At 40.2% G+C, this 23,958-nt stretch overlaps 1 protein-coding gene across 1 annotated transcript in view; it reads left to right on the top strand.

Moving 5' to 3' along the window:
* The window catches only part of COL24A1 (collagen type XXIV alpha 1 chain), a gene marked incomplete at its 5' end in the record, with an annotated part of 134,767 nt that overhangs the window by 5,277 nt on the left and 105,532 nt on the right, over positions 1-23,958 (top strand). The window contains 6 exons of the mRNA XM_084266162.1: positions 1,084-1,145; positions 7,267-8,567; positions 15,929-15,982; positions 18,984-19,037; positions 22,096-22,149; positions 23,755-23,808. Of these exons, the coding sequence (XP_084122288.1) occupies positions 1,084-1,145; positions 7,267-8,567; positions 15,929-15,982; positions 18,984-19,037; positions 22,096-22,149; positions 23,755-23,808 (1,579 nt within the window). The remainder of the gene's footprint in view (positions 1-1,083; positions 1,146-7,266; positions 8,568-15,928; positions 15,983-18,983; positions 19,038-22,095; positions 22,150-23,754; positions 23,809-23,958) is intronic.

Below are 23,958 nucleotides of genomic sequence, written 5' to 3'. Positions count from 1 at the left end.
ACAGGTGTTCAGTTGCAGTGGTGTTACCTCCAAATCCTGGTTATTCCAGGTACTCAAGCACTCTCTGGTGTGGTCCAGCAAACACTTTTAGTCAATGTAGTGTTTAATATGAAAAATCAAAGAGGTGACTTTACACTAATGCACAAGAGGGTTGAGCTGAGGCTTGAGAGTGAGTTGTTAGATGAAATACATTTCTGTTACTTTTAGGAATATTTCTTAGAACTAAAAAGATATAGGCTACTATTATTGTTACATGCAGCTGTTGCTACACCTGGGTGTCCAATGTTGATAGAAAATATATTTGTCATTCATCCAAAGATTCGGTCACACGTAAGAGTCTGATTACATGCTAATATGCTGAGTAAAACCCAGCAGAAGGTCTGTTCTTAACCTTGGTAAAAATGCATTTTGACCAACATTTGACACTTTTAATTTAAAGCAAGTTTTGAGCATATAATCTTTACTGACCTTATATACACTCATTGCGATCAGTGACCCCATGATAGCAGTCAGTATTGCACTCTTCTGAGCATGAAGCTTTAAGTCAAAATGTGATGGGATTTATTTTTCTGTACTTTGTGAGGAGCATGCCTAGTTTGTAACATGACAAAATTTTATAGTACAGGAACAGAAGTGTGACACAACATTTTCACTTATGGTAAAATGATGCCATGTAGTGGCAAGATTGATAGGAGGTCAAAAGGCATTTACTTGTAATTATCTTTATTGTTTCTTTGGAGCAATGTTGGGTTTTTTTTCCAGGAAGAAATTTACTACAGAGCAGCATTTGTATTTGAAGGCTGCTGTAAGAAAATATAAACCAGATGCAGTTACTTTATTAATATAAGTCATTGTAAAAATACATGTACTATATATGAGGGCATCCATAATCCTTAATCTTTGTGTGAAACGCCTTCTCAGCACCAATGGAAAGCTGTACAATGTGATGGCTTTGATCCAGGACTTGCTGAAGTCAGCGGTGTCCTGCCATTGAGCTTGGGTCTTGAATCAAGCTTCTATTACCTTGGGGTTCCAAAACTTTAGATGTTGTCTCACATATTCTTTTCTTTCTTTCCCATTTAGGAAAATTCTCCTTTATATTGCAATATGTATAGCTGTGGGTGTTGCACAAGTACCCAAACAAGGTAAGAATAATTTTTGTAACAGGACATTTGTATAATCTGTTACTAGATGAAAAGAACAAATGGCTGTTATTACTAGTGACCTTAGGTTCAGTACCTTAATGGTAATTTTAAAATAATACCAGCTATGTCATAATGAGAGCAAAAGTTTAAAGCAACCAGTTTGGAAAAGATGACCTTTTGAAAATTACTCAGATTTTCTGTCTATGAAATTGCTTACATATTTAAGCAGGCTTTTTTATAAGAGAAGCCTTGTACAGTGAGAAGGCTTTGATTGTGTCTTTGCTGCAAGTGGGCGTCCTTGGGGGTGGGAAGCTATGACTGAGTAACCTTTGCACTTAGGGCTGTGCAAACCACTGCACATAATAAAGGCTTCGTCTAGGCTGGCACTGTTAAAGCAAAAAGTGAAACTGTGTGTGTGTTTGGTTTTGCATTCAGATGCAGATGTTAGTGAGGAAATAGTGTTGTCTTGTTTTTTAGTTTCTTTTTTAATCTGCCAGCTGTTATTACTGCACCAGATGTGCAGCTTGCACTACAGACAGCTGTAGGAAGGAAATTGTTGTCCCAAAGTGGCGGAGGCTAGCAAACCACTTGGTCACTTATCTGCTGGGAGAGAGCAGCATCAGTTCTCTGCCATGTTGCTTCACCACTCAGGTGAAGGAAGAAACAGGTCATCCTCAGTGGGTAGGTGTGTTAACAACAAATACTCAGCTGAATGCAAACAGCTGGGATGCATGGTTGAGTCAAGACTTGTTCCTGATAACGTTTTGTTAGAGCCCTGTGGGATACCTCAGCAGCCTCCCACTGTTATTCCCACCAATGCCTTCTCATCATTCCCTGTGATGGGCAAAGCTTGGGCTTTTTTACCCAAAGGTTGGGTTTTTCCCATGTTCTCTTTATAGTTTTGCCTTCTGTTAGCTGCTCATTGTTTGCCTGCAAAGATTGGCTGTTGATTTTTCACATTCAGCTCAATGTGGGACATATGCTTTTGTGATTATGGGATTTTCCTAGATTCTTTTAATAGCTGAGCCAAGTTCTCATTGGAGGAGAGGCAGCACCCATAGATGTGTGTGGCCTGCCCTGCTCCCAGCTAGGGGGGGGGGGGAGCTGGGAAAGGGAACAGACTGGTTTAGGGATGCAGTTTGCACCTTCCCAGTGTAGCAGGTGAAGGATGCCAGAGATAGGTGTGCAGTGAAGTTGCCTTCAATCCTCCAGCCCTCCCTCTTCAAAGAAATACTTCTCTTGCTTCTCATATACCTCAGTCTGAGCATTGCTTTTCCAGTGGAGCTTCAGGCAGGGGCTGTGCAGGCTGCAGGAGTAGGGATGGTGGTGACACGGGGGTGTGGGCGTAGCCTGAGGCTTATTGGCCTCTCAGCTGAGAGTACCTCTGTGCACAGACTTCTGCAGAAACGGGGTAAAGCCTTCAGTTTTGGCATGCCTGTATCTGACCATATCTTACTTTGTCACGAGCAGATTAAGGAGCTTTCCTGTTATTTTTTATTACTCAACAGTGTTTCTAGACAGCTGTGTGAGAAACCTTACTGAATGGAAACTCCCCTCCACCTCTCGTGCACCGATGTCATACGTGACTTCAGTTTCTTTAAGTGCTTGTTTGGGATCAAAAAGATGCATTGAACCTTGATGCAACTTTCTTCCTGTTGGGTGGATTGGGTGCCCCATGCACTTTATTTGCACAGTATGCAAGCAATATTGCAGAAAGTAGTTCAGAGAACAGTAGACTGAGGAAATCTCCTCAAAAAAAAAAAAAAATCTCAAGTGTATCCTTCATTTCTGGTATATAACCTGCAGAGCTAGTGCTATTCCATTTGCCGTGTGTAGAGCTTGCCCAGGAACTGGATTCTCTGCCCATTAGGAATATGTCAACACTACTTAAGTTGTTATTAAAACTCTCTTGGCTCAAGGACATACAGAATCAATGTATCTGGCTGGCTTTCCCATATCAGTCGCTTAGCTAGGTTTCTGGGAGAGCACTGGCTGTACCAGGTATCTCAGTTTACCCTGTTGGAGATGCAGCATCACCTAAGAAATGGGCAGCCCAATGAGTAATTGGTCTCAGTTCTGGTGGAGCTGACTGAACAACCCTTGCCTTTCCCTTGCCCATACTGCTAAAGGGAAAGCAAGTAACATGTATGCTAGGATTACTGCAGGAGAGTCAGAAGATTCTTTTTGCCAAAGCCCGTGTTAGGTTTTCCCTCCCCTCATGATGCAGTAAGGTTGTGAATTTTTCAAGTCCTCCTAGAAGGTGGAAAGAAAGCACTTGACAGCAAAAACCCCAAACAACTTTGCCTTCAGGTAGATGAGCGGTTACAATTTGGGGGGACTAATGGATTGAGTGACCAGTAAGTGAAGACAGATGTTGTGCAAACATGGGTAAACAAAGAAAACAGACTACTGATAGGTAAAGAAAATAGTGGTTGTCATGCTGGGATGAGGAGTTGAGAGGGTTGCTTGATCCCAAAGCCTTGTGTACTGCCAAGAGCTTCTGAAAGCCTTAAAATAACGTAAAAATACACGTTGGACCAGAAATAAAAAGACTGGCCAAAAATGTTTGGAACAGCCTTTTGGCTTGACGGTGGGTTAACAGGCAGTAAGTCTGCAAGGAATAGTTAGTTGATACTTAATCTTTTCCTGTCATTTTTCACACAGTGTTATACGTGTTCAGCTTTCTCAGGACCTGTCATTCTTTGCAGAAATCTGTTTGCAGGATCTGGGGAATGTGTCTTATTGCTCATCACACACACAACATGGTTTTCTTTTTTTTCTTTAATAACTTCTAAACAATGTGCTGTTTTCAATTCAGAACTGCCAAAATTTTGGCAATTTTGCTTAAAGTTTGAGATTTAATAGTTATACTCTTGAATGTTATTTTAAAATTGACTGGTTTAAGCCAGTTTAAGCTTTTTGGTTTGTACTTCAATTTATACTACTTTAGACAGACTGTGTGCATTGTTATTTTTAAATACAAATATCTAATTACAAATGGTTTAAAATACAAGTACTTGTCAAATATTTCAGGTTAGGATGTGGTATATAGACACAGCCTTAGGTTAGGTTATTGGCTGGTCTGCTCTGTGCAGTCAGCTGGCCCAGCCAGTGCACAGAAGTGGTGGAGCAGTGTCTGTAGTGTTGGGGTGGTATTTGGATGCATAAGACCTTTGCTTTGGGACCTGTCCTCCTTCTTAGCTTTCGTAAGGGCAATTCAAGTACATCTTTCTCTTCCATAACTACATGCAGACCATGCAGGACCAGGGTCCTGGGAAAGTGTAGTGGTTTGTTAGCAGATGCATTGTGCTTCAAAATTCTACTATAACCTGACCTCTGTTATCAATCGGACAGATAAAAAATACAGCTACAGTAAATTAATTGCTCTGAGGCAAAACATCTTGGGAAATTGGCAAACACATGACTTTCTGCACAGATATGTTTTCTCCATACCTCTGTCTGCGCTGGCTACCTGCCAGGACAATCTTGGCATGACTGTGAATCTCAAACATGACTAGAAACACTACAAGGTGTGTAATTAATTTTCAGGATGTACAGTGCATTCAGGTTGACACTTTTTGTTCCAATTTATAAACCACTCTCAAGGAAATCTCAGGCTCTTCTCATAATTTACTGCTGAAACCAAGCCAACATCTGTCTATTCTTAAAGTTTGCTATGAATACATTGAGTAAACAGGGAAAGGAAAGACTGGGAAAGGAGACCTTTTTTCCACTAAAAGAGTGAACATCCATTTTTCAGTTGAAGCTGCTCTTGATTCTCTTTACAACAGAGAATCCTTACCTTTTCTTGGTTGCTTCACATTTTTGTATGCCATTTAATAGCTTTAGTTAATCTTAGTACAACATGCGTAGTAAAAGAACCTTCAGCTGAGTGCTGTGGGAAGCATCAGTCTCTTCCCAGTCAGACTTACTAGCTCAGTGCAACTGTTGGATACTACTAGTTGTTTTTAATATAGGCAGTTCACTGAAGCTTTGGCCCAGCTGTGGGTGAAAACAGATGCTATTGTATACTTCTGTGCAATGCTGCCTGTGACACCAGCCATGTTCAGTTTCCCCTTGGGTGGTAAATCACAAAATTTATATTAGAGGGACCTTGAACTCCACTGCTCCTAACTCCTGCTGGGATAAGGGTCGTTGCTGAGGTTAGTTCAGGTTGTTGAGTTCTGTCCAGTGGGGTTTTGAAGAGCTCCAAGAATGGAGATTATACAATTTCTTTGCGCTCCCCCCCCGGTCCAGCACGTAACTAATTCTGTGGTAAAGATGCCTTTTCTTTGTATGAAGCTGGAATTTCCTGTACAGCAGTTTGTGCTGGTTACTCCTCAGCATTTCTCTGTTTTCCCCATAACCCTAATGCAGATAACGGATAGTTGTAAGGAGATTCCCCCAAGCCTTCTCATCCCCAGGCCCAGCTAATGTAGCTCCTTCAGCCTTTTCTCATGCCATGTGTTTTAGCCCCTAACCTTCTTGTCTCTTACTTCCATGGTTGTGTTTTTTCTGTCTCTGTGGTATTTCTGTGACACCATTCACAAGCAGTTTTACTGATCAGTGCCTTAAGTGCTGTCTTATTTAGCAACCCTACAGGAAGACTGCTGGTGATGTGAAGTTTAGCTCCTATTCAAGCCTTTGTAGGTATTGTTTCTGCTTCAGCTGCATCACAAGGGATCTAACAGTGTCTTTAAAATTCAACCTGAAGAAAGAAGTTTATGCCCACCAACATGCCCCAGTCTGATTTAGGCAATGACAAATGAATTCAGCCATCTTCAACCAGTGATTCACCCTTTAGGAGCAAAGTGGCTTTGCTCTCTTATCCCAGGTCAGACATGATTTCAGTTTAGCAGGAGGCTAGATAATTTTGTTTCTACACAGTAGGTGAAGATTTGTGGCCTGGTAAATGATGGAAATAGGGTAAGGTCCAGGGTCACAAAAGGACTAAAGTACAAAGCTCACACTATACAAGACACCAGAGAATCCAACAGTGACAATACCACTGCCCGTTCTACCTTACAGGGAGATCTCCTATCCAGACTTCTATATGCCAGAGTCAAATCTATAGGGCATAAATCAGTAGGACAGCTGGTTAGTCTGTCTCCTGCTGTCTCACCACTGTCTTGCTGTGGAGTGCACTCTTAAGGGAGTATCTTGCCTGGGTAGCTGCAGCCTTACATTCTCTGGGAGGACAGATGAGCCAGAAGATGGGAGCAGTGCCCCTTGGATTCTGACATTTCTCCTCTTTTCCTTGGTCCTCACCATTTCTGCATTCATGTCACCCCTGTCCCTTACAATGAACTGTGTGCTGGAAGAGGGGGTGGTGGTGCACTCTGTGTCTCGCCTTGGGGAGTTTGTTTGCTTTCAGTTTGCCCAACTTTGACACAGATGTGTACAATCAAGGGTGATCCTGTGGGGAAAACAATTCCCTTTAAAGCCAGCTCTGTAGTGGATGGCACAGGGCCTTGCTTGGCAGGAGGAAAGCTCCCTGGTGGAAGCACAGCCATTCTTCCCAGGTACCAGTTGCATTCCCTCTGCAGTGCATAGCAGCTACTGGGCATCGGTTACCTTGTATTTTGTTTTGAGTGGGTGACTGTCTTCTGGTGCTCTACTGAGGTGTTACTGTGTTACAGCTTGTCCTTTCTTAGAACCAAACCAACCCTCCTTTCAAATACTCAAATTTTTCTGATAAAGAGGAAAAGCATGATTTTATTGAGGAAGGTTTTTGCAGAAGAAAAAGTTTAAAAACTTATCTGCCTAAAGAGTAGGCAGGATTAGCCAAATAAGTCAGGAACTAACAAAGTGTGTGTATTAACTGCTGTGAAGAAGTTGAGGACAGCAAGTGGTGATTTTTCAATTTCACAGTGCACGCTGTAGGTTGGTTAATTTATGTGGAGCTTTCTATAGGTTTGGTTGGGGGTTTTTTAAATGGCAATTTTGTTCTGGCTTTAATTGTTTGATTTATTGGAAGACTGGTGTGATTTTTAAAGATTTAGTGGCTTTGCTGTGTGCTATGGGAAGTACAGGTTTGTTGAGGTGTTATGTGTACGCTTGTTACCTGCATTTATGCACGTGTAAACAAAAATCAACAGTATACCTTTCTTTCTTTTTACAGCAATAGATGTTCTTCATCAATTAGGCCTTGTGAAAGATGCTCAACAGTCCTCAGAGACAACAGTGCCCTCAGCATCATCTCTCTTACCTCAGGGTGTTCGTCTAACCGTATCGGGAGTTGTACTAACTAGTGAAGCACACATTGAGTCCCCCATCGCTCAAGTCATACCTTCAAATCTAGGGCATCGGTTCACCATATTAGTTGGGTTGTACTCTTACAGAGTAAATAATGCTTTCCTTTTCAGTATTAGGAACAAAACTAGACTGCAATTTGGCGTCCAGTTACTACCGAGAAAGATAGCGGTGTACACTGGAGGGAAGCACTTCGTACACTTTGATTATAGTGTTCATAATGAGCGATGGCATTTGTTTGCCATTGACATACAAGACAAGACTGTCTCAATATTTGTGGAGTGCGGAAAGAAGTCCTATAGCAGGGGAGCACCTACTGAAGTGGAGTCATTTGATTTGGATGGTTCATTTACCCTGGGAAGGATGAACTCTCACTCTGTCAGCTTTGAAGGAGTGATATGTCAGCTAGATATTATTCCCTCTGCAGAAGCCTCTGCAAACTATTGTAAATATGTGAAGCAGCAGTGTCGCCAGGCTGAAACGTATCGATCTCTGCTAGGAGCTCCACATACATCAGATGGGCTGGATGTTTTTTCAAAGGTGACCACTGATGAGAAAAAACATTCAGAAGCCCTATCAGCTTATGGAAGGGAAGAAACATTGAATGTTCCTGTTACCAATGCTACACAAATTCCCTTTCTATTAGAATACTTTGAGTCAAGAAATGTCGCTGCATCAGAGTTTCCAGAGGCCAAACCTCTGTTGCTGGAAGCTTGGCCTGAAGCAGAGCTGCAGGAGGATGTCAATCAGCCTCTTCTTCAGCAGGAGACAAGCAAAAAAAGCATTGCTAAGCCCCCCCCAGGATCATATCCAAATACTGTAGCTAATACCACAGAAGATGCAGACAGACAAAGCAAACCTTCTTTGATCTCCCCAGTAAAACAGAGTAAAACTACAAGCAAGGGAGTGGACAAAACAAAAAAGCATTTAGATGAACCAAGGAAAAAGCAGCACTTCTTCAACACAACCCTGTATGGTTTGCCTGCTGAGCTCTCTTTGGACAATCAACACAATCCAGGGCAGGAAGGTGCATTTGATGCTGATGACACTTACCGCATGGAAAACAGTTATGACATTGGTATTGATAATTATGCCTTTGACTATGAAGATCTTGACAAAATGCTTGAGATGGAAAGCGTCAGAGGTCTAAAGGGGGAAATTGGACCTCCTGTAAGTTATCTTTACTACTCTTTTTACTGTAGCACAATAATGTACATTTAACAGAGGCTTTGAAAGAAACCTTGCAAAGCATGCCAAAGCTGTGACTGCATTTTCTCCTGGCTGCACTGTACCAATGTTTGTCTACCTTAAGTATGTCTCTTTCCTGCATGTAATCTTTATGTAAGTGGTGTGGTTCTTTGGTGTCTTTTTGGTTTGTGGGTTGGGTTTTTTTCTCCTCTTTTTACTGGCAGAATGCAAAAAAGCATTGAAGATATTCACATTCTGGTGAAGTAGTAGGCAACTCAGACTCCTTTAAAATTTGAAATGCAGCCACATGCTTGTAACTGCTACTTATGGAGATTGCTTACTTAATAATTACAGCATAAATTCATACTGTACACAAATGTAAATGCTGATCCATAAAAGGATCAACCAGGCTGTTTGGAAGAATGACGCAGGTTTCTCATTTGAACAATGCTATCAAAATTTGTAGCTGTAGAAAAAGGCCAGTTGCAGAACCTAGGCTGGGAAAACCCATTGTAACCCAAGGTTACAGGTCATGCAAACCTGCACGTAAAATGATTTGTTTTCAGGGTGATCCCTGAAACAATTGCAAATGAACAATTGTGCTTTAAATACAAACCTGTTTGTCCTTTCTCATTGTGTGCAAATGGCTCAAACGTTTTAGTATATAAAATTGGAAGCAATATATCTCAGCCTGTAGTCAAGAAAGAACAGCAGTTCCTGCTTAGCCTGGGAAATACCACAGTTAGTGCTTGTTTGAGGTTTTGGTTAAATTTTTAAACCATAGCATGGAGTAGATAATTCCACTTGCTGTGGGTTGGTGGGGGGGGAGGGGGGGTTTGTGTGAGTATTTTGTGTGGTTATTACTGGAAAGCAATATGATATGTGCTAAGTAATTTCTAATAGATATTTGAATATTTTTTTTCTTAAGGTAGTCAACATCTGAAAACGTATTAAAAGTTCTATTTTTATCTTAACAGTATCCAGATACAAAGACATTGTTACACCCCAATTGAAAAATGTATTAATATGTAATTCATATTAGTCCAGAGTGCTCTTGCTCTGTCCCTTCAGAATGTGAAGTCAGTCTTTTATCTCTTTTTGTCCCTTATAATAGTATTTATGGGGACATATCACTAAGTATGTAGCTTTCCTCAACAATATGAAAATAATTTCCAGTTTTGGAGCTTAGGACAAAATCCTTAGGCTCAGGATTTAGAGAACATACCTGAGGTCTTGGAGATCTTGGTAGAGCTGGGAAATTAATCTAGAGCTTTGTGGGCATTAATGTAGCTGAAGGGACCAGCAGCACCTGTGGAAACAGAGGCAAAGCTAAAGCATTGTGGTTACCAGATGTTGATGCCAAAGGGAGAAGAGGCCCCTGTGTGGCCTTTTCCACACAAACTTTTGTAAAGGATTGTGCTCCATGGAGCTTGTGTGATACAGTACCTGCCACTGTTGTGGGCCTCAGACTTGAAGAGGTGCTCATGGTTCGCTTTCTCAGTCCAGTACACCCACATGGAGAAGACTGGAGATAATCCAGCTTTTATCTGTATGGCTCTAACACTTTAGTACACAAGTAGCCATGCAGTCTTATCAGTGGGGAGCTTTAAAAAGCAACACTGAGGAACTTGGAAAGTTCCCTTGCAGCAAAAAATCCTGATGAGGCATGAACACACACACCCCCACCCCCCTTTTTTCTTCTTTCATTACGTTGTGGTTGGTTTGAACCTTCTTTCAAGATTCAACACAGAAATAATGTTTGTTCTATTGGAGTTGACAGGCAAGAACTAGCTTTTGTGGTTCTTAAACTCCTGAGCTTCGTTTTAGCTTTTAATCATCTACCAGAACTGATTCTTGCCTTGTATAATTAGTCCCCTTGTAGTCCATGATCCCACAGCTGTGGAATTCACCCACCACTGCAAAGGAGGGATCCAGAATTCAGGCTTTCATTTATGGGTAGCATATGGAAAAGGGCATCTATTTCTTCAAAATGATTAAGACCCTGATTAAAATTCTAGCAGTTGCAATGGCCAAAATCGCCTACAAGCAGGGTGAGTTTAAAGTGGAGCAGTGTAGTTTCCTGAACCATTAGTTTAGAGGAAAAGCTGCTCCATTCATCTGATGAGCTGCTTTATGTTTCAAAGGGTGTTGGCACTGTGTAAAGATTAAAAATTAAAAATCGGGTGTGTATTTTAAAGTATTTAACTTTCAAGACGATATTCTTTACTGCAAACTGCTTTGGGACTGTGGAATGATGTGGTATGTAGTCCCACACTGGCAGAAGGAGGGGTTGATGTTACCTGAAGAGCTGATTTAGGTTAGTTGCTGGTAGGTAGTTGCATCTGTGCAGGATTTGGCTTCCTCTGAGAAACGAGCTAGAAATCATCTTTCTCTTTTGGAAAAGCTTTCAGGACTATGAAGCCACTCAGCTGTAAGGAGAAATAGTAGAGGACCAAAAGGTGGTGTTCCTTAGTCTATCTGGTTGGCCAGCAGAATCAGTCTGGAGGTACTGCCAAGAGCAATTGGAAGTGAAACCCTGCATTAGGCAGAATTGAGACCTGGATTAGACGCTCTTATTTTAAGCAAGAGGTGTGAGGGTGAGAACCCTCAAAGAGGTCTGGAGATCTCTGAATGTAGTGCTAAGTAAACACCAGTAAAGGTAGTGTCAGCAGATATTTCACTCTTAGCTTATTTCTCAGTTGAACGAGCCGCCTGCTGAGGCTCTCCCTAGCCACAGGGGATATATTGGGCGGTTAATCTCTTTCGTGCGTTTTAGCTCTGCAGGTAACACTCATGTTTCCCTGCTCAGGCTGAGAAATCTGTCTCGATATCTGCAGACTCAGACAAAAACTCAAGATTCTTGCTGTTTTATTTTTAGTAGCAAAAATACAGTGTTAGTTATAAATATTTAACTTTTAGTTCACCTGAAACTGATGCGTTTTCCCTGTCTTATGCACAACAATATTGAAAAGCTTTAATCCATAACCCAAAGGCATATATATATAAAATCCTCTGACATTTACGATACTGCTTTGACTGTTATAGGAATTCTTGCCAGAGAAAGGGAAAGTCTTCCACAGCTGTATAGAAAGGAGGTTAATCATACACAAGTGACTGCCTGCTCTAGGGCATTTGGATAAAGAAGTGTCTGTTGTTTAGTCATTTCCAGTGAAATGCAGATGATGCAAGAAGAAAGTATAGGTGGACATTCATGTTTGTTAGGATCCTTGTTGCTCAGTAACTAATATCAATATGAAATAATGTGCTTTAAAAAAGGTAGGCAACACGTGCTGGGAACAGGTAGAAGATTTCTGAGTGACAGAACCCAAATTCCAGGAGGTCTAAAACTGATGAGTTGAAACTTAATGCAATAGTAAAGAAATTAAAAGTGCAAATAAAGGATGGGGGAGTGATTTGTTAGGCACTCAGATGTGGGTGACTAGTTTACTATAGTAAACTAGTGAATAAATGCATCTTATCAGTGGAATGCTTGATGCCTCTTTGGCAATATATTAGAGACAGACTATTTTTCTACTGCCTTGGGTATGCTGAGGCTGCAGTTTGGAGAAGAGTCCTCGGTTTTGGATGAGTTTTAAAAAAGATGTAGACAGGCTGGAAGGATTGCAGAAGGTTGCACTAATGGTGGCACCATTGTAGAAAATATGATTCTGAGCAAAAGTTAAAACAAAAGTGTGTTTAATAATTAGAGGACAAATGCTATAGTTCTGCAAAAGGTGAGTTAATAAAGACACTTTTTTGCCTGCTCATAGTATGGCAAGACAGAGTAAGAAATTATAGGTGGGACATCAGGAAAACAGTTCTAGTCAAAGTGATGCCTGCTCAATAAAACAAGAGATGCTATCAGTGCTGGAAGTTCAATTTCCTTTTGTGGAGTTGTTTTTTGGAATTAGTTTGGAGCCAGGTGTTTCTGTTTAACTCCCTGCTATATTTCAGGTGTTTTGGTGATGATGTGCAGAAGAGTTCCTGTTGGTTTTGTTTTGCTGAAGGACTGGCTGCCTTAGGTATTTGATGGATCCAGCATTAATTTCTTTAATTTAGTCTTTTTTAGAAGTGCTTGAGTGAGCTGAGGTTGAGTGGTTAAGGTGTACTTAAATGACTTTTAAATAGAAAGTTCAGAGTGGTTTTGCAAGAGAAGCTTCAGGGAATTTGATTTCAGCCTTGAATGGCAACAGGAACAGCATATGCCTGGGCAGAAGTTTTAACTACTGAACACAGAATTTACTGCTGTCATCTGAAGTCTTAGAGGCTTGTTATATGCAAATGAATGTTTCTTATTGCTTTTGGTGCAGACCAAAGTTTAAAACACATGCATCTGTAGAAGGGATAGCTGTGAAAGTTCAAAATGGTCATTAAGATGAATGCAATGGTGAAAGGCGGTGAAAATTTTTGGAAGACTATCACCCACTTTTATTATGTCAGGTTTAAGCCATGGCTATTTGGAACTTGAGCTTCTCCCCTCAGTGGCTAAATCAAATTTTTGCAATTCTTAAGTACAATAAGCTGTAGTACCTTTCTTAAGGTACCTATGATCTGTTTTGAGCAAACTGATCTTATTAAATAAATAGATTCAAAATTCATGTCAGTAGTATTTATACAAAGTCACTATTACTTTTTTGGTGGCAGTGCTTAAAAATGTCAAATGCAAAAAGCCACATTTACACTTTTAATTGCTTCAGGTTTGTTTAATTACTCTTTCCAGTATTTGTAGATAAAGTTACTCAAACAAATGACTAATTCTGTGGTTTGGGAGATTGGCTCACTCTCAGAACTTGACTTCTGTAGGTGCTTAAGAAGCATAAATAGCTTCCTAGCTAGCATAAAAAGAGTCATGCTGATTTGAACTTGCAGTTGCTTTCACAGGTTGAAGTAGTAATAGGGTGGAATAACTTGGAAAAACATTTGTGTGTGCTCTACTAAGGCTGCTGTCAGCCCAGGTGTTGCTTGAGTTGCAGAGAGGAGTCCAAGCTGGAGGTTAAGAATTAATGTGCTGTGATTAAGGAGAGTCCTTGGTAATTCTCTAGTCAAACACCTGCACTGCTGGTGCTAATTGTTAATTATTATTAACCAGAGACTTAATCTACAATGTTTGACTTCATTTTAGAAAGCCTTGATTGAGAACATGCTCATTTAATTCGTTCAAGTTCTTTTAGGAGCTGCTGAGGTTGTGATTAGATTTTCTTCTTTGCATTATTTAGGCAAAGAGAGATAATTACTTACCAATTAGTGTTATCAAAGTGAGGTGGGGGTTCTTTGGGGTTTTTTCCTTTCAAAGGAAGCAGGTACTACTTAAAAATTTGGAGTCATATAGAGGAAAAATGTTCTCACTGCTCTCTTCAATATGTCAGCAGTAAAAATCATTAAAATTTCTGTTAGTAAAGAGGGGGGGTTGGCTATCAATTAATTTTTAAGGAAATTTAGAGATCATCTGAAAGGGGAATAGAGGAAAACTTTGTACCTCAAGTTGAAAAAGAATGCACAGTATCTACAACTATTATAAAATATATAATACATAATATATAATATATTTCTCTTTGTAGTCCCAGGATAGTTTTCTAAGCAAAGTGCATCTCTTGACTTACAATGTGAGAGGAGCTGTTAGGAAGCATATTACTTCAGCAGTGGCAGGGTGGGAGCTCTCTGTGCTGTGTCAGGTATGTTTTTGGACCTGTTAAGAGACTTCCAGGTGTCTGCTACATTTTTTTTGTTTGTTGTTAAACACAGTTATGGTCTTTTTAGTCTAGAAAAATACAAGGAATCTGGTGAGCATTTATGCAATTTAGGTAAATAGCAGATATCCTATGCTAAAAGTATGACTTGTTAGGGTTTGACCTAAAGACCAGGACTGTTGCACAGGTTTATGTCTTCTGTATTACACAGAAAGGGAAGTGCAAACTATGGATTTCAGCAGGACATAATGCAGTATGTATGGAGAGGAAAACCTTTTTGTTCTTCCTCAGAACAATTTCCCAGAATTTCCTAAAGGGGTCTGTATTTTGGCTAGATGAATGCAATCGCTTGATAACGCCTAAGTCCAGAATCAGCACTGTTTACCAGTGGCATTATTTTTCCAAGGAAAAAGAAATATCACTTCCACAAAACTTTAGGTTTTTTAATAAAATGTTTTGTTGGTTGCTAATAAAACCCCAGAGGGTGTTTATCTTACCCCTCCTCCATTTTTTAAACTTGTATTTTTTCTGCAAAGCCTGGGAATTGGGCATTTTGGCCCCCATAGCTGCTCCTCTGGTTTCCCTGGTATCTGGCAGCTTTCAGCAATATTGTTTGGTGATGGGCAGTATGACATGAAGCGTTTGCCCAGTGCCTCAGCTGAGAGGCTGCAGTCTATGCACAACACAGGAGTGGGAGGATACCTGGGTGAGAGAGCAAGTTGAATCCCTTCCTGCTTGTGTTGACTGACCTCCTTCATGAGGTCTGACTTCTTGGATGGCCGTTGTCTGTTGCGGTGGGTGTACTTGGTTTCTATTAAAGCTGGGACTTGCCATGCTGAATTAATTCTTTAGCCCATCTCTCCTTAGGACTTGCATGTGATAGAAGAAATATAATATGAATTAGTGCAGATTTTAGGCTAGAGCTGTCGTTTGTATTTGAGTGCGGTGAAGTAGATCCTGGTGTTTTGAATGTGAACAGCAATCACGTAAAGAACAGGAAAGATTTCTGTGGTTAAAACAACTAAATGTATAGAGGATGGTGTATAATATTCTTATAGTGACTAATAATCTAATTTATTTGCAAAAGATAAATCTAGTTATATACTAGCATTTTCTAAAAAGCCTGCATTTTTATTTACAAAGAAGTATACTTGTTATATGTGAAGGTGAATGTGCTGCCAGTTTTTCTTTTAGTAGGAACTGAACATTTGTCTATTTTTCTTCTATTTCATGTCTGTGTATTTGGTGAGGTGGTATCTCATTTTTTCAGTTACCCCTGACTTTTCTAAAATGCGTTTGGCATGCCAGCACACTTACTAAAAAAGCTTAATTATTCTGTATTTGTTTCTAAATACACCGCACTTGCCTGTTTCTAATCCTTGAACTGATCTCTTCTTCCTTTAACACAAACACACTTAAGTACATTCTACTATCTAGATTGTTAGCTCCAATTCCCTGACGTAAGATACTTTGTAAACAGAACTCTGATTTAGAGCCAGGTTAAAACCACACATGATTGTAGTCGGGGAATTGGTTTTCATGTTGAGGTCTGCACAAGCAGAAAGTCATCGGTTAAAAGAACTGTGTGATTCAGATGTGTGATACTGTCCTTGTGCTGGATTTTAGCCTTAATTGTTTTGATTTTTCTATTATCAGGGTCCTCCAGGTCCTCCAGGTTTACCAGGTCCATCGGGAAAGAGAGGTCCTCGGGTGAGTAAAGCAGCCATGATGTTCTGGAGCTCTATGCAGGTCACTGACAATCAAATGGGAGTTTTCATCATTTTGTTTTTCTTACACTTTCATAATCACCAAGCATAAAGTTATGAGTCTCTTTATTTGGCAGGTAGGTTAAAGTAAAGCAAAGCAAACAGGGTGTTTTTACTTTCTTGCTGAGCCTCCAGCATGTTATTCCATGTTATTCCATAACAAAGAGCACTGTTAGATTTGTATGTAGCTTTTGCTGCTTGCAGTATTAACTTCTAGATTTTCCATGCTGTTCCCCTGTGCTGCAATCTAAGATCAAGTTCATTTGTTTTTGGAATGAAGGGGAGTGAGCAATGCTTGCCAATGGCCACAGAGGAACAGGCAGTGGATACAAAATTAACCACAAGTTGGAGTTGGGGTGAGAGGAACCCACAAATACCTGGTTTAGTCTCTTGTGTTACAGCAGTTTAATAAAGGGGCTGGTAGATACCTGGGTGATTTGCCCAAGTAGTGAGCTACAGTAGCAAATGTTGATTTATTGGGGTGCACCCAGTCACAAAAAAATATGAGCAGGCAGGGCCAGAGCACAGTCTTTGTCACAGTGAGCAGAAACATGCACCCCAGCTGCCCATAGCATGTGTGATACCTGTGCCGCTCCAAGGGCTGGTTGGCTAGGCAAAGGAGGGTAAATCTTCTCTGGTAAATCTGTGTTTGCGCAATTCTGTACACACACAGGTGCAAAAAATAATGCTTGAGGCGTCCCTGAGATTGTATTTGATTTGGGGAGTTTTAGGGAATGGGTGGCTGGAGGAAACAGGTTAGTATCCTTTGCGTAGGAGATTTTGGGCCATGGTATTGGGGCGTGTGAGTGGTCATGGCTGGACTGCCGCTCACCTTGGCAAAAAGCAAGGCAGACATAAGGCAGTAGTTTATATGAAGGCTCAACAGATGCGTGGGAGGAGCTTTGATGCAGGCTTTGAGGCACATTTAAACAAGCTGCTGATCAGTAATGTGTTGAACATCCAGTGGTTTGTTGGCTCTGACTGGGTAGGAAAGTGCCTTGGTTAAAGGGGCTGAAAACTGAACGGATGCTTTAGAGCAGCTGGTGATAATGCAGTGGACAAGACATCTAGAAATAAAATTGAAAGCATTCATTCAAATCCATATCTTCCTGACCTCTTGGGTTCTTTTTTCAAATTATTTTCTACATAAGACCTGACAGTTTCTACGGCTGAAAATGTTGCAAAGTGCTTCTGTTAAGGGCACTTCTGTGTCACCGGAAGGATTCCACATGCCCAAGTAGATCCTTGCAAGTGGGAAGTTGTCATTAGATTAGAGGAGGCTGCCTATGTATAAAGCCATGCCTGTTGCTGAGATCTCTTACCTTGCTTGGATTTTCGTTTGCGGGTTTTTTTTCCTGCAGGTCTCTTTACAGGTGCAGAGTACTTAACAGCATGGTGCTGTACTGTGAGTTTTCTGGATTAATTATTGAGCAGCATATGCTTTCTAATGTGAGAAGACAGCTTATGATAGGATGTCTGAAAAAGACATGGAAAGGTTCTTGGAAATTCATCCAAGGTGAATATTTACCAGTAGTTCTGAGTTGAAAATATGTATTTATATGTACCAAGAAAGCCTATAAAACCATTTGACCAAAGAATTTTTTTTTTAAATAGCAGGACCCTTTAGTTTACTTTCCTGAATTCATTTGTATTGCGCACAGCTAATTAAGATCCATGGTAAGATAGAGGAAGTTTTTTGATCCATAAAGCAAATAAAACCCTGTTGGTAAATTCGATGAACTTTGCATCAATCTGCCCTGCAACTTGTGTGTTCCTTACATGAGCTGCCACTTGTGATCCTGAAACATGACTGGAGGTGTTGGAGGGAAGCAGCAGAGTGCAGAGCTGCACTGCCCAGGCCTTCTTCAGCATCTCTTGGGTGTGTGTCCAGACCTGATCATGAGATTCACGTGGGTTGGACACTTTGGGCATGGTGTCAATGCCTGATTAATGGCTAGATTTCCAGTAAAAACTGGCGTTGCACACTCTAATTCTATAGCGAAGAAGTCCATCTGAGAGTTAAGCGAAGTTTTTTGGTTTATGATTATTCTCGAGAACTAAGTTTCAGCAATTTCAGAATTAGTTGGTGAGGAGGTGAAATGCCTCTGACACTTCTCATATCACAAGGATAACTTTGTACCTCTGTGTTGCAGTACTGTTCCCCAAGATGGTAATATTGCAAGCGGCAAAAGTTCAGAGACACTTCAGCACTGAAGCTACCTTGGCACTTTCTATGTGTTTCCTTTCTCCTAAGTCCCTTAAGGTGCCTCCAGAGCTGCCAGTGTGCCAGTTACTCTCTGAGAGCACGCCAGTAATGTTTCTGTGGAGTTATGTCAACGCTATCCTTAGCGAGAAGGAGCTCCTAACAGATAGAGCTTTCAGTGTTACTGCAAGGTATAATCAGTAAATTCAGCGAGGGAAAAACTTGAGTTAGTCTCAGACCACTGAATGTATGAGAGATGAAAAGGATCATTGACGTTTTTGGGTGTTGGATTAATTGCTTGGGTAGAACTTTGGTCTTAGTGAATTCAAAAAGCTTTGTTGCTGATTTAGCAGGGTTAGGTTTTCACCAGTTGGCAGTGTAGAGCTGGGTACTTTAGAATCCAATTTTTCTGATTTTTTTCTTTTTTTTTTTTTTTCCTTCCCTTGCCTCCAAGTTTTGTAGCTGGAGAGTGATATTGCAGTGACAGTGTGCCAAATACCTGTTAAGAATTACTTGAAGATAATAGAAACAGATTTATTTTTTTTAAAGTAAGGGAAGTACTTACATTTTTGGGGGACATGTGCGTGTTTTATTTCTTCAGAATCCTTTGAAAATCCCATCCAGTGCTTCTAAAAGCATCAATGATGCAGTAAAATGATTTTCAGCAAACTGTTCATTCTTGTTCAATGAAGCACTGAATAATCTCATCCTTTTAAAATTCTTTTATTTTGTTCTTTTGTAGGGTATTCCAGGACCACATGGTAATCCAGGTTTGCCAGGATTGCCAGGTCCGAAGGTGAGTTAATTTACCCACGTTGCCATGTAAGTACATGAACTTCTTAACAGCTTTCTGGAAGCCCCAGAATTGTTTGCTGTAATAGCAGCAATTGGCCTTCTTTGGTTTACAGAGACTATTAATATAAACATATTATAATTAAGTGTAATCCATCACGTTGAACTTGAAATCAAAACAAAATAACAGTTTATTCAGAGGAAAAAAAACAAATCCTTTTGTGTGCAGAATGATGTCCTGGAAGCTGTTATCCATGTGAGTAGCCTGTACTTCCCAAAAGAGTTCTTGAAAATCCACTCAGCCTCTTTGATAGACTGAAATCTAAGTAAGGATAAACATTTAATTGCTGTAACCTTTTCCCTTGCTATTTTATTTTTTTAAACAAAAATAAATAAAAATAGACTGTTACACTCTATAAATGCCTCTCATTTTTTGTCAATGCTCAACCTTTGATAATTCAATATTCCAATATTTCAGATATTATCACTTGCTTAATATGCTAGAATAATTTTATGAAGATTTATCAATTTGATACTTGAAATCAAAGCAAAAATAGTAGACTGGAAGCTCAGATAAAGTCCTTCAAACATGTGCAACAAAGGTCCTTTAAATAGATTTGACAGATTTGTGCAGTTGCAGAATGCCTTCAACTCATATTTACTTTCAACAATTTGATAGATATGTTATGAAAAAAACAGCAGCAACCGTGATTTGCTTTAGTACAATTCCTGATGGCAGGAATCTGACCTGTCATGACAGGTGTTACGAACTGCTCGAGGACTTAAAAAGAATTTTATTAAAGCTTTCAGTGTAAAATGCTGTAAAACCAAGTGACTCCATTTTGTTTGTGCGCTTTTTGTTCTTACCTAGATCTTAACAAACTATAGAGAGTCAGGATTAGTTTTTACAATATTTATGCAGGCTGTATATTAGAATACATCACTAGGAAAAAAATCGTGAGCATTTAATGCTAGGATTTGTCTTATAATGCATTTTCCCCCTTCAAGGGATCATAATTCTGACTACTTCTGGAGCTGTCTACATGATTTTAAGACTAAAGGAATTGTTTTCATATATAAAAATATACATGTGGGAACATTATTAGGATCTTAGTAATTTTTGTTAGATTACAAATTATCCTTTCAGTAGAAATATCTTCTGAAACGTTTCTTTTAAATAAAAAATATGTGGGCATCTTTTAGTATAATTTAAAAGTATTCATGAGTTTTGGCTGTATTCCTGAAGCTCTGAAAAACAGATCAGTGAAGAAAATCTAGTTTGTGGATTTCAGTACTGTTCAAACTACACTGTAGTGTTAGAAGGACCTAGTGGTGAGGTGTTGATAATTCACAACTGAAGGCCATGCATAACTATGGCTGTTTGGTTTTAATCTAAAAACCAAGGAGGAATTAATTATGCTTATGAGGGGAAGGCAATGAACAAGTTATCAGAAGGCTCATGTCTTAAATAACCAAGAACTGATCTCAGTTTATTACAACTCTTAGTTCAATATGTCCTCATTGGAAAATGGAAACAGAAGACAGATTCGAGTTGTTCAAAGAATATTTACCTTCCAAAAGGTAAATCAGGTGGAAAATGTTCAGATAACTCCTGCCATGCCAAAGAACAGTGTTTGCTGTTACGTGACACATCAATTTAACACAACAGATTCATTTTGCCATATTTTCAGGCTTGCATTAGTATTCAACAGGGTCAGTTTCTCAAGTGGCCTCATGGGTATAAATCTGACATGGAGAGGGAAGGCTGAAGGGTCAGGTCCTGCAGTGTTCCAAGGAAGAGCAAGGACTCTTGGAGGTGTGAAATGGCTGGCCATTGGGAAGCCTCATGCTGCTTGTCTTCTACGTCCATCCAAGCATCCAGTGTGGGCCCTGAAAGTAGAGTTGCTGGCGATGTCTAACCAGCCGTTTCCCCAGATTTAGTGCTCTTTCAATAAAGAACACGTAGCATCTTTAATTTAGTGCTGCTGTGGGGTAAATTTATTTGTAGTGAGTTACATGAAGCATATTTTTGAGAGAGGAGAGTAGGTAGGTCTTGATGCTTGTAGCACCCAGTGATACTCTCAATCTCTGACAGCAAGAGCACTGTTGTAACCCATGCCGTTCATATGAACAGGTCAGTGACATGCTACCGTGCCTTTTGCAAGCAGCTTTTAGTATGAATTAGACCAAAGGGTTTTCCCTTTACTTCTCAGTTACTTTATTTTCAGTTCTGAGTGTGTGAATGTGCTTTCAGCCTCTGTTTCTAGGAACCCCCCAGGTTGGCAGCAGGAAGCAGTTTACAGTTCCCCCAGGGCTTTCCAGGGAGGTGCCATTTGCTGGTGACTCCTGCTATAAGGACAGGACACTTGACTGAGGGGCACAGATCTGTGGTGACAAAGCTGCCTGTGTATGATAGCATCATGTGGTGGCAGGCTCCAGCAATGGAGATTTGAAATAGGAGAGATCAATGTGGCAGCATCCTTCCTGTTTCTGCTGCATGGGCTCAGATGCAAACAGCTATTCCTGGCCAAGAATGACAAGCTGTATCATCTGCTGGGAAGTAACTCACAAGTGAACAGAGGCCTTTGCTATGTGTTGTTTGCAGCTCTGTCCTTCCCAGCCATGGTGTCTGTGCTTCATGGGGCAGATACTTGGGGGAGCCTGGACAAGGTTACAATGGATGCAGTAATGGAGCCTGGTAATCTTGCACTGTGTTCAGGGAATAGTTGGTGCCCTGAAGCAGTGGAGATACGGGGAGAGCATTTCAGCTGATGTGTGCTGCAATCCTGCCCAGATTTGCCAATAAAATATTCTTAGCAGATATCATTGTGCCATTATGAAATCTAGAAAAATGTAAATCTCATTTTCATGTGAACTCACACTCTTGGTTTTTTTCTTGTAGTTCTTGACTGAAAAAGTTATGAGAGTGCAAATCCCTAAGAAAAGTACATTTTATATGAGCGCTTACCCTATCTCTTGCTGTAACAGAGTAAAAGTTTACACATATACTAGTAAATGGTCTCCTCCTGGTGATATTAATGAACTTAATTTCTCTGTAACAGGGCCCTAAAGGAGACCCAGGAGTCTCTCCAGGACGAGCAAAACGAGGGGAAAAGGTAACATTTCCTTAATTATACAGAAATGTTTTGTCTGTCCTGTTCTTTTGTTAAAGTCTTGTTATAACAGCACAATATTTTGTCTTTACTGGTGTTATTTTGACACTTAATCATGTGAGACTGACATTTGAAGCTTTAATGTTTAAAATGGTTCTTCATAGAAACCGTGGGCTTAAAAGCCTGTGACTGTTTAATTTTTATATTGCAAAACTACTGGTTATGTATGAAACCATTAAATCAATGTGATAATGCTAAAAATGTAATTGCATGTTTGTATATTAATGTGCTAGCCTACACCATACTATTTAGAATATCTTGTACTTATGCTAAGTTTCGTTAAGAGCATTTTCTGGTAGTTGAGTTGGTAGTGGAGCATTTGTGCTAAGTACAAAACACCGTAGGGGACCAGGGCTCCCCTCATTAATGAGGCAAGCATTAGCAGATATTGTTTACTAGCTGCTGATCAATATATAAGATAACATTTTTTTAATGTGTGCATTTTATCAAACCCTAAAATTCACAAATATGTATTTTCAGTGTTAAAGGATTGCCGAGCAAAATTCAGAAATGTCTGTTGCTGCACTGAGGAGAAATTGAGGTGCAGGTTTTGTAGGAATAGTCACATTACTTTCAGATAACCACCTTTTGTTTATGGCAATCTAATCCCGGTGTTGTGAGTTTTTATGTGTTCGCCTGAAACTCCAGCTTTGTCATGAGCCCAAGCTGCCACGGAATAGCCTAAAGCCCACTCATGTATAGGTATCACCTGCACTTAATACACGTAGAAAGCATCTATAATCCCAAAATACAGGATGGATAGACATTTTTTTTGTTCTCACTATTCCAGGATCTTAATTTTTCACCCAAGTCCAATTTGCTCACCCAAAGTAAAAGACTTGAATTTGATTTGCTAACTGACTTCCAGGATTCAAGTCTTTGACTCGCTGAATTTTGGCACTAATTCTGAAAGAGCGCATCTCCCCTGTCAGACCTAAGCAAGGAAAGAAGAACTGGAGCAAGTATAAGAAAATGCATCTTTTTCCAGCTCCCTGGCATTTGAGATGCTCAAATTCTCAAAATAGCAAGGTTTAAAGAACTTGAATGAGAATAGCTATATCCCACCATAACACCTTTATCTGTATCCATCATTTTCTCTTCTACACAGATTAGATTTACACCATATTTTATGCAGCACATGCCAGTGTCCTGATTCCTGGTTTGGGATTACTGGCGTAACAGTAACACAAGCAATAAAAAGTAATAGTTTAAAATACATATTAGAGGCAAAACCACTCACTTCTGAGGGAAGAGTTTCGTCAAGAATTGCATAGCTTCTTCACTCCCATTTATGCTGGCTAAAAGGGGAAATGGTGTGAGGTGGTGATCTGTTCCAGCCAGGGTTTGACAGTTAAGGAACTGTTGCCTTTTCAACTTTCTTCCCCCCAAAAAAACCCCAACAAAGCAACAAATAATCTATGTCTGATAAAAGATTAGTTTCTACTTCATACCAAATGTCCGAGATTGTAGAGAAGATATGAAGTCCTATATGTTTCTAGCCATGTGTCCTTTTCCAGTGGAGTGATGCTGGATGTTTTTGTTGGACAGGGTGATCCAGGCCCCATAGGCTTTCCAGGCCCACCTGGGATCAAAGGCCAGAAGGTAAGGTTCTGTTGTCACTTTCATGTAACCCTGCCTGGCTGAAATCCATGGCTAGCAGCTGGGTAGATAGTGGTCAAGAGGAAATGGAAGGGTGTTAGACCTGTGCTTGGTCCTGTGACCACCTGTATGTCAGCCTCCCAGGGCTGTCCC

The sequence above is a fragment of the Gallinula chloropus genome (genome assembly GCF_964237585.1).
Source record: "Gallinula chloropus genome assembly, chromosome: 6".
NCBI lineage: Eukaryota > Metazoa > Chordata > Aves > Gruiformes > Rallidae > Gallinula > Gallinula chloropus.
This window is presented reverse-complemented; position numbering and strand designations above follow the sequence as displayed.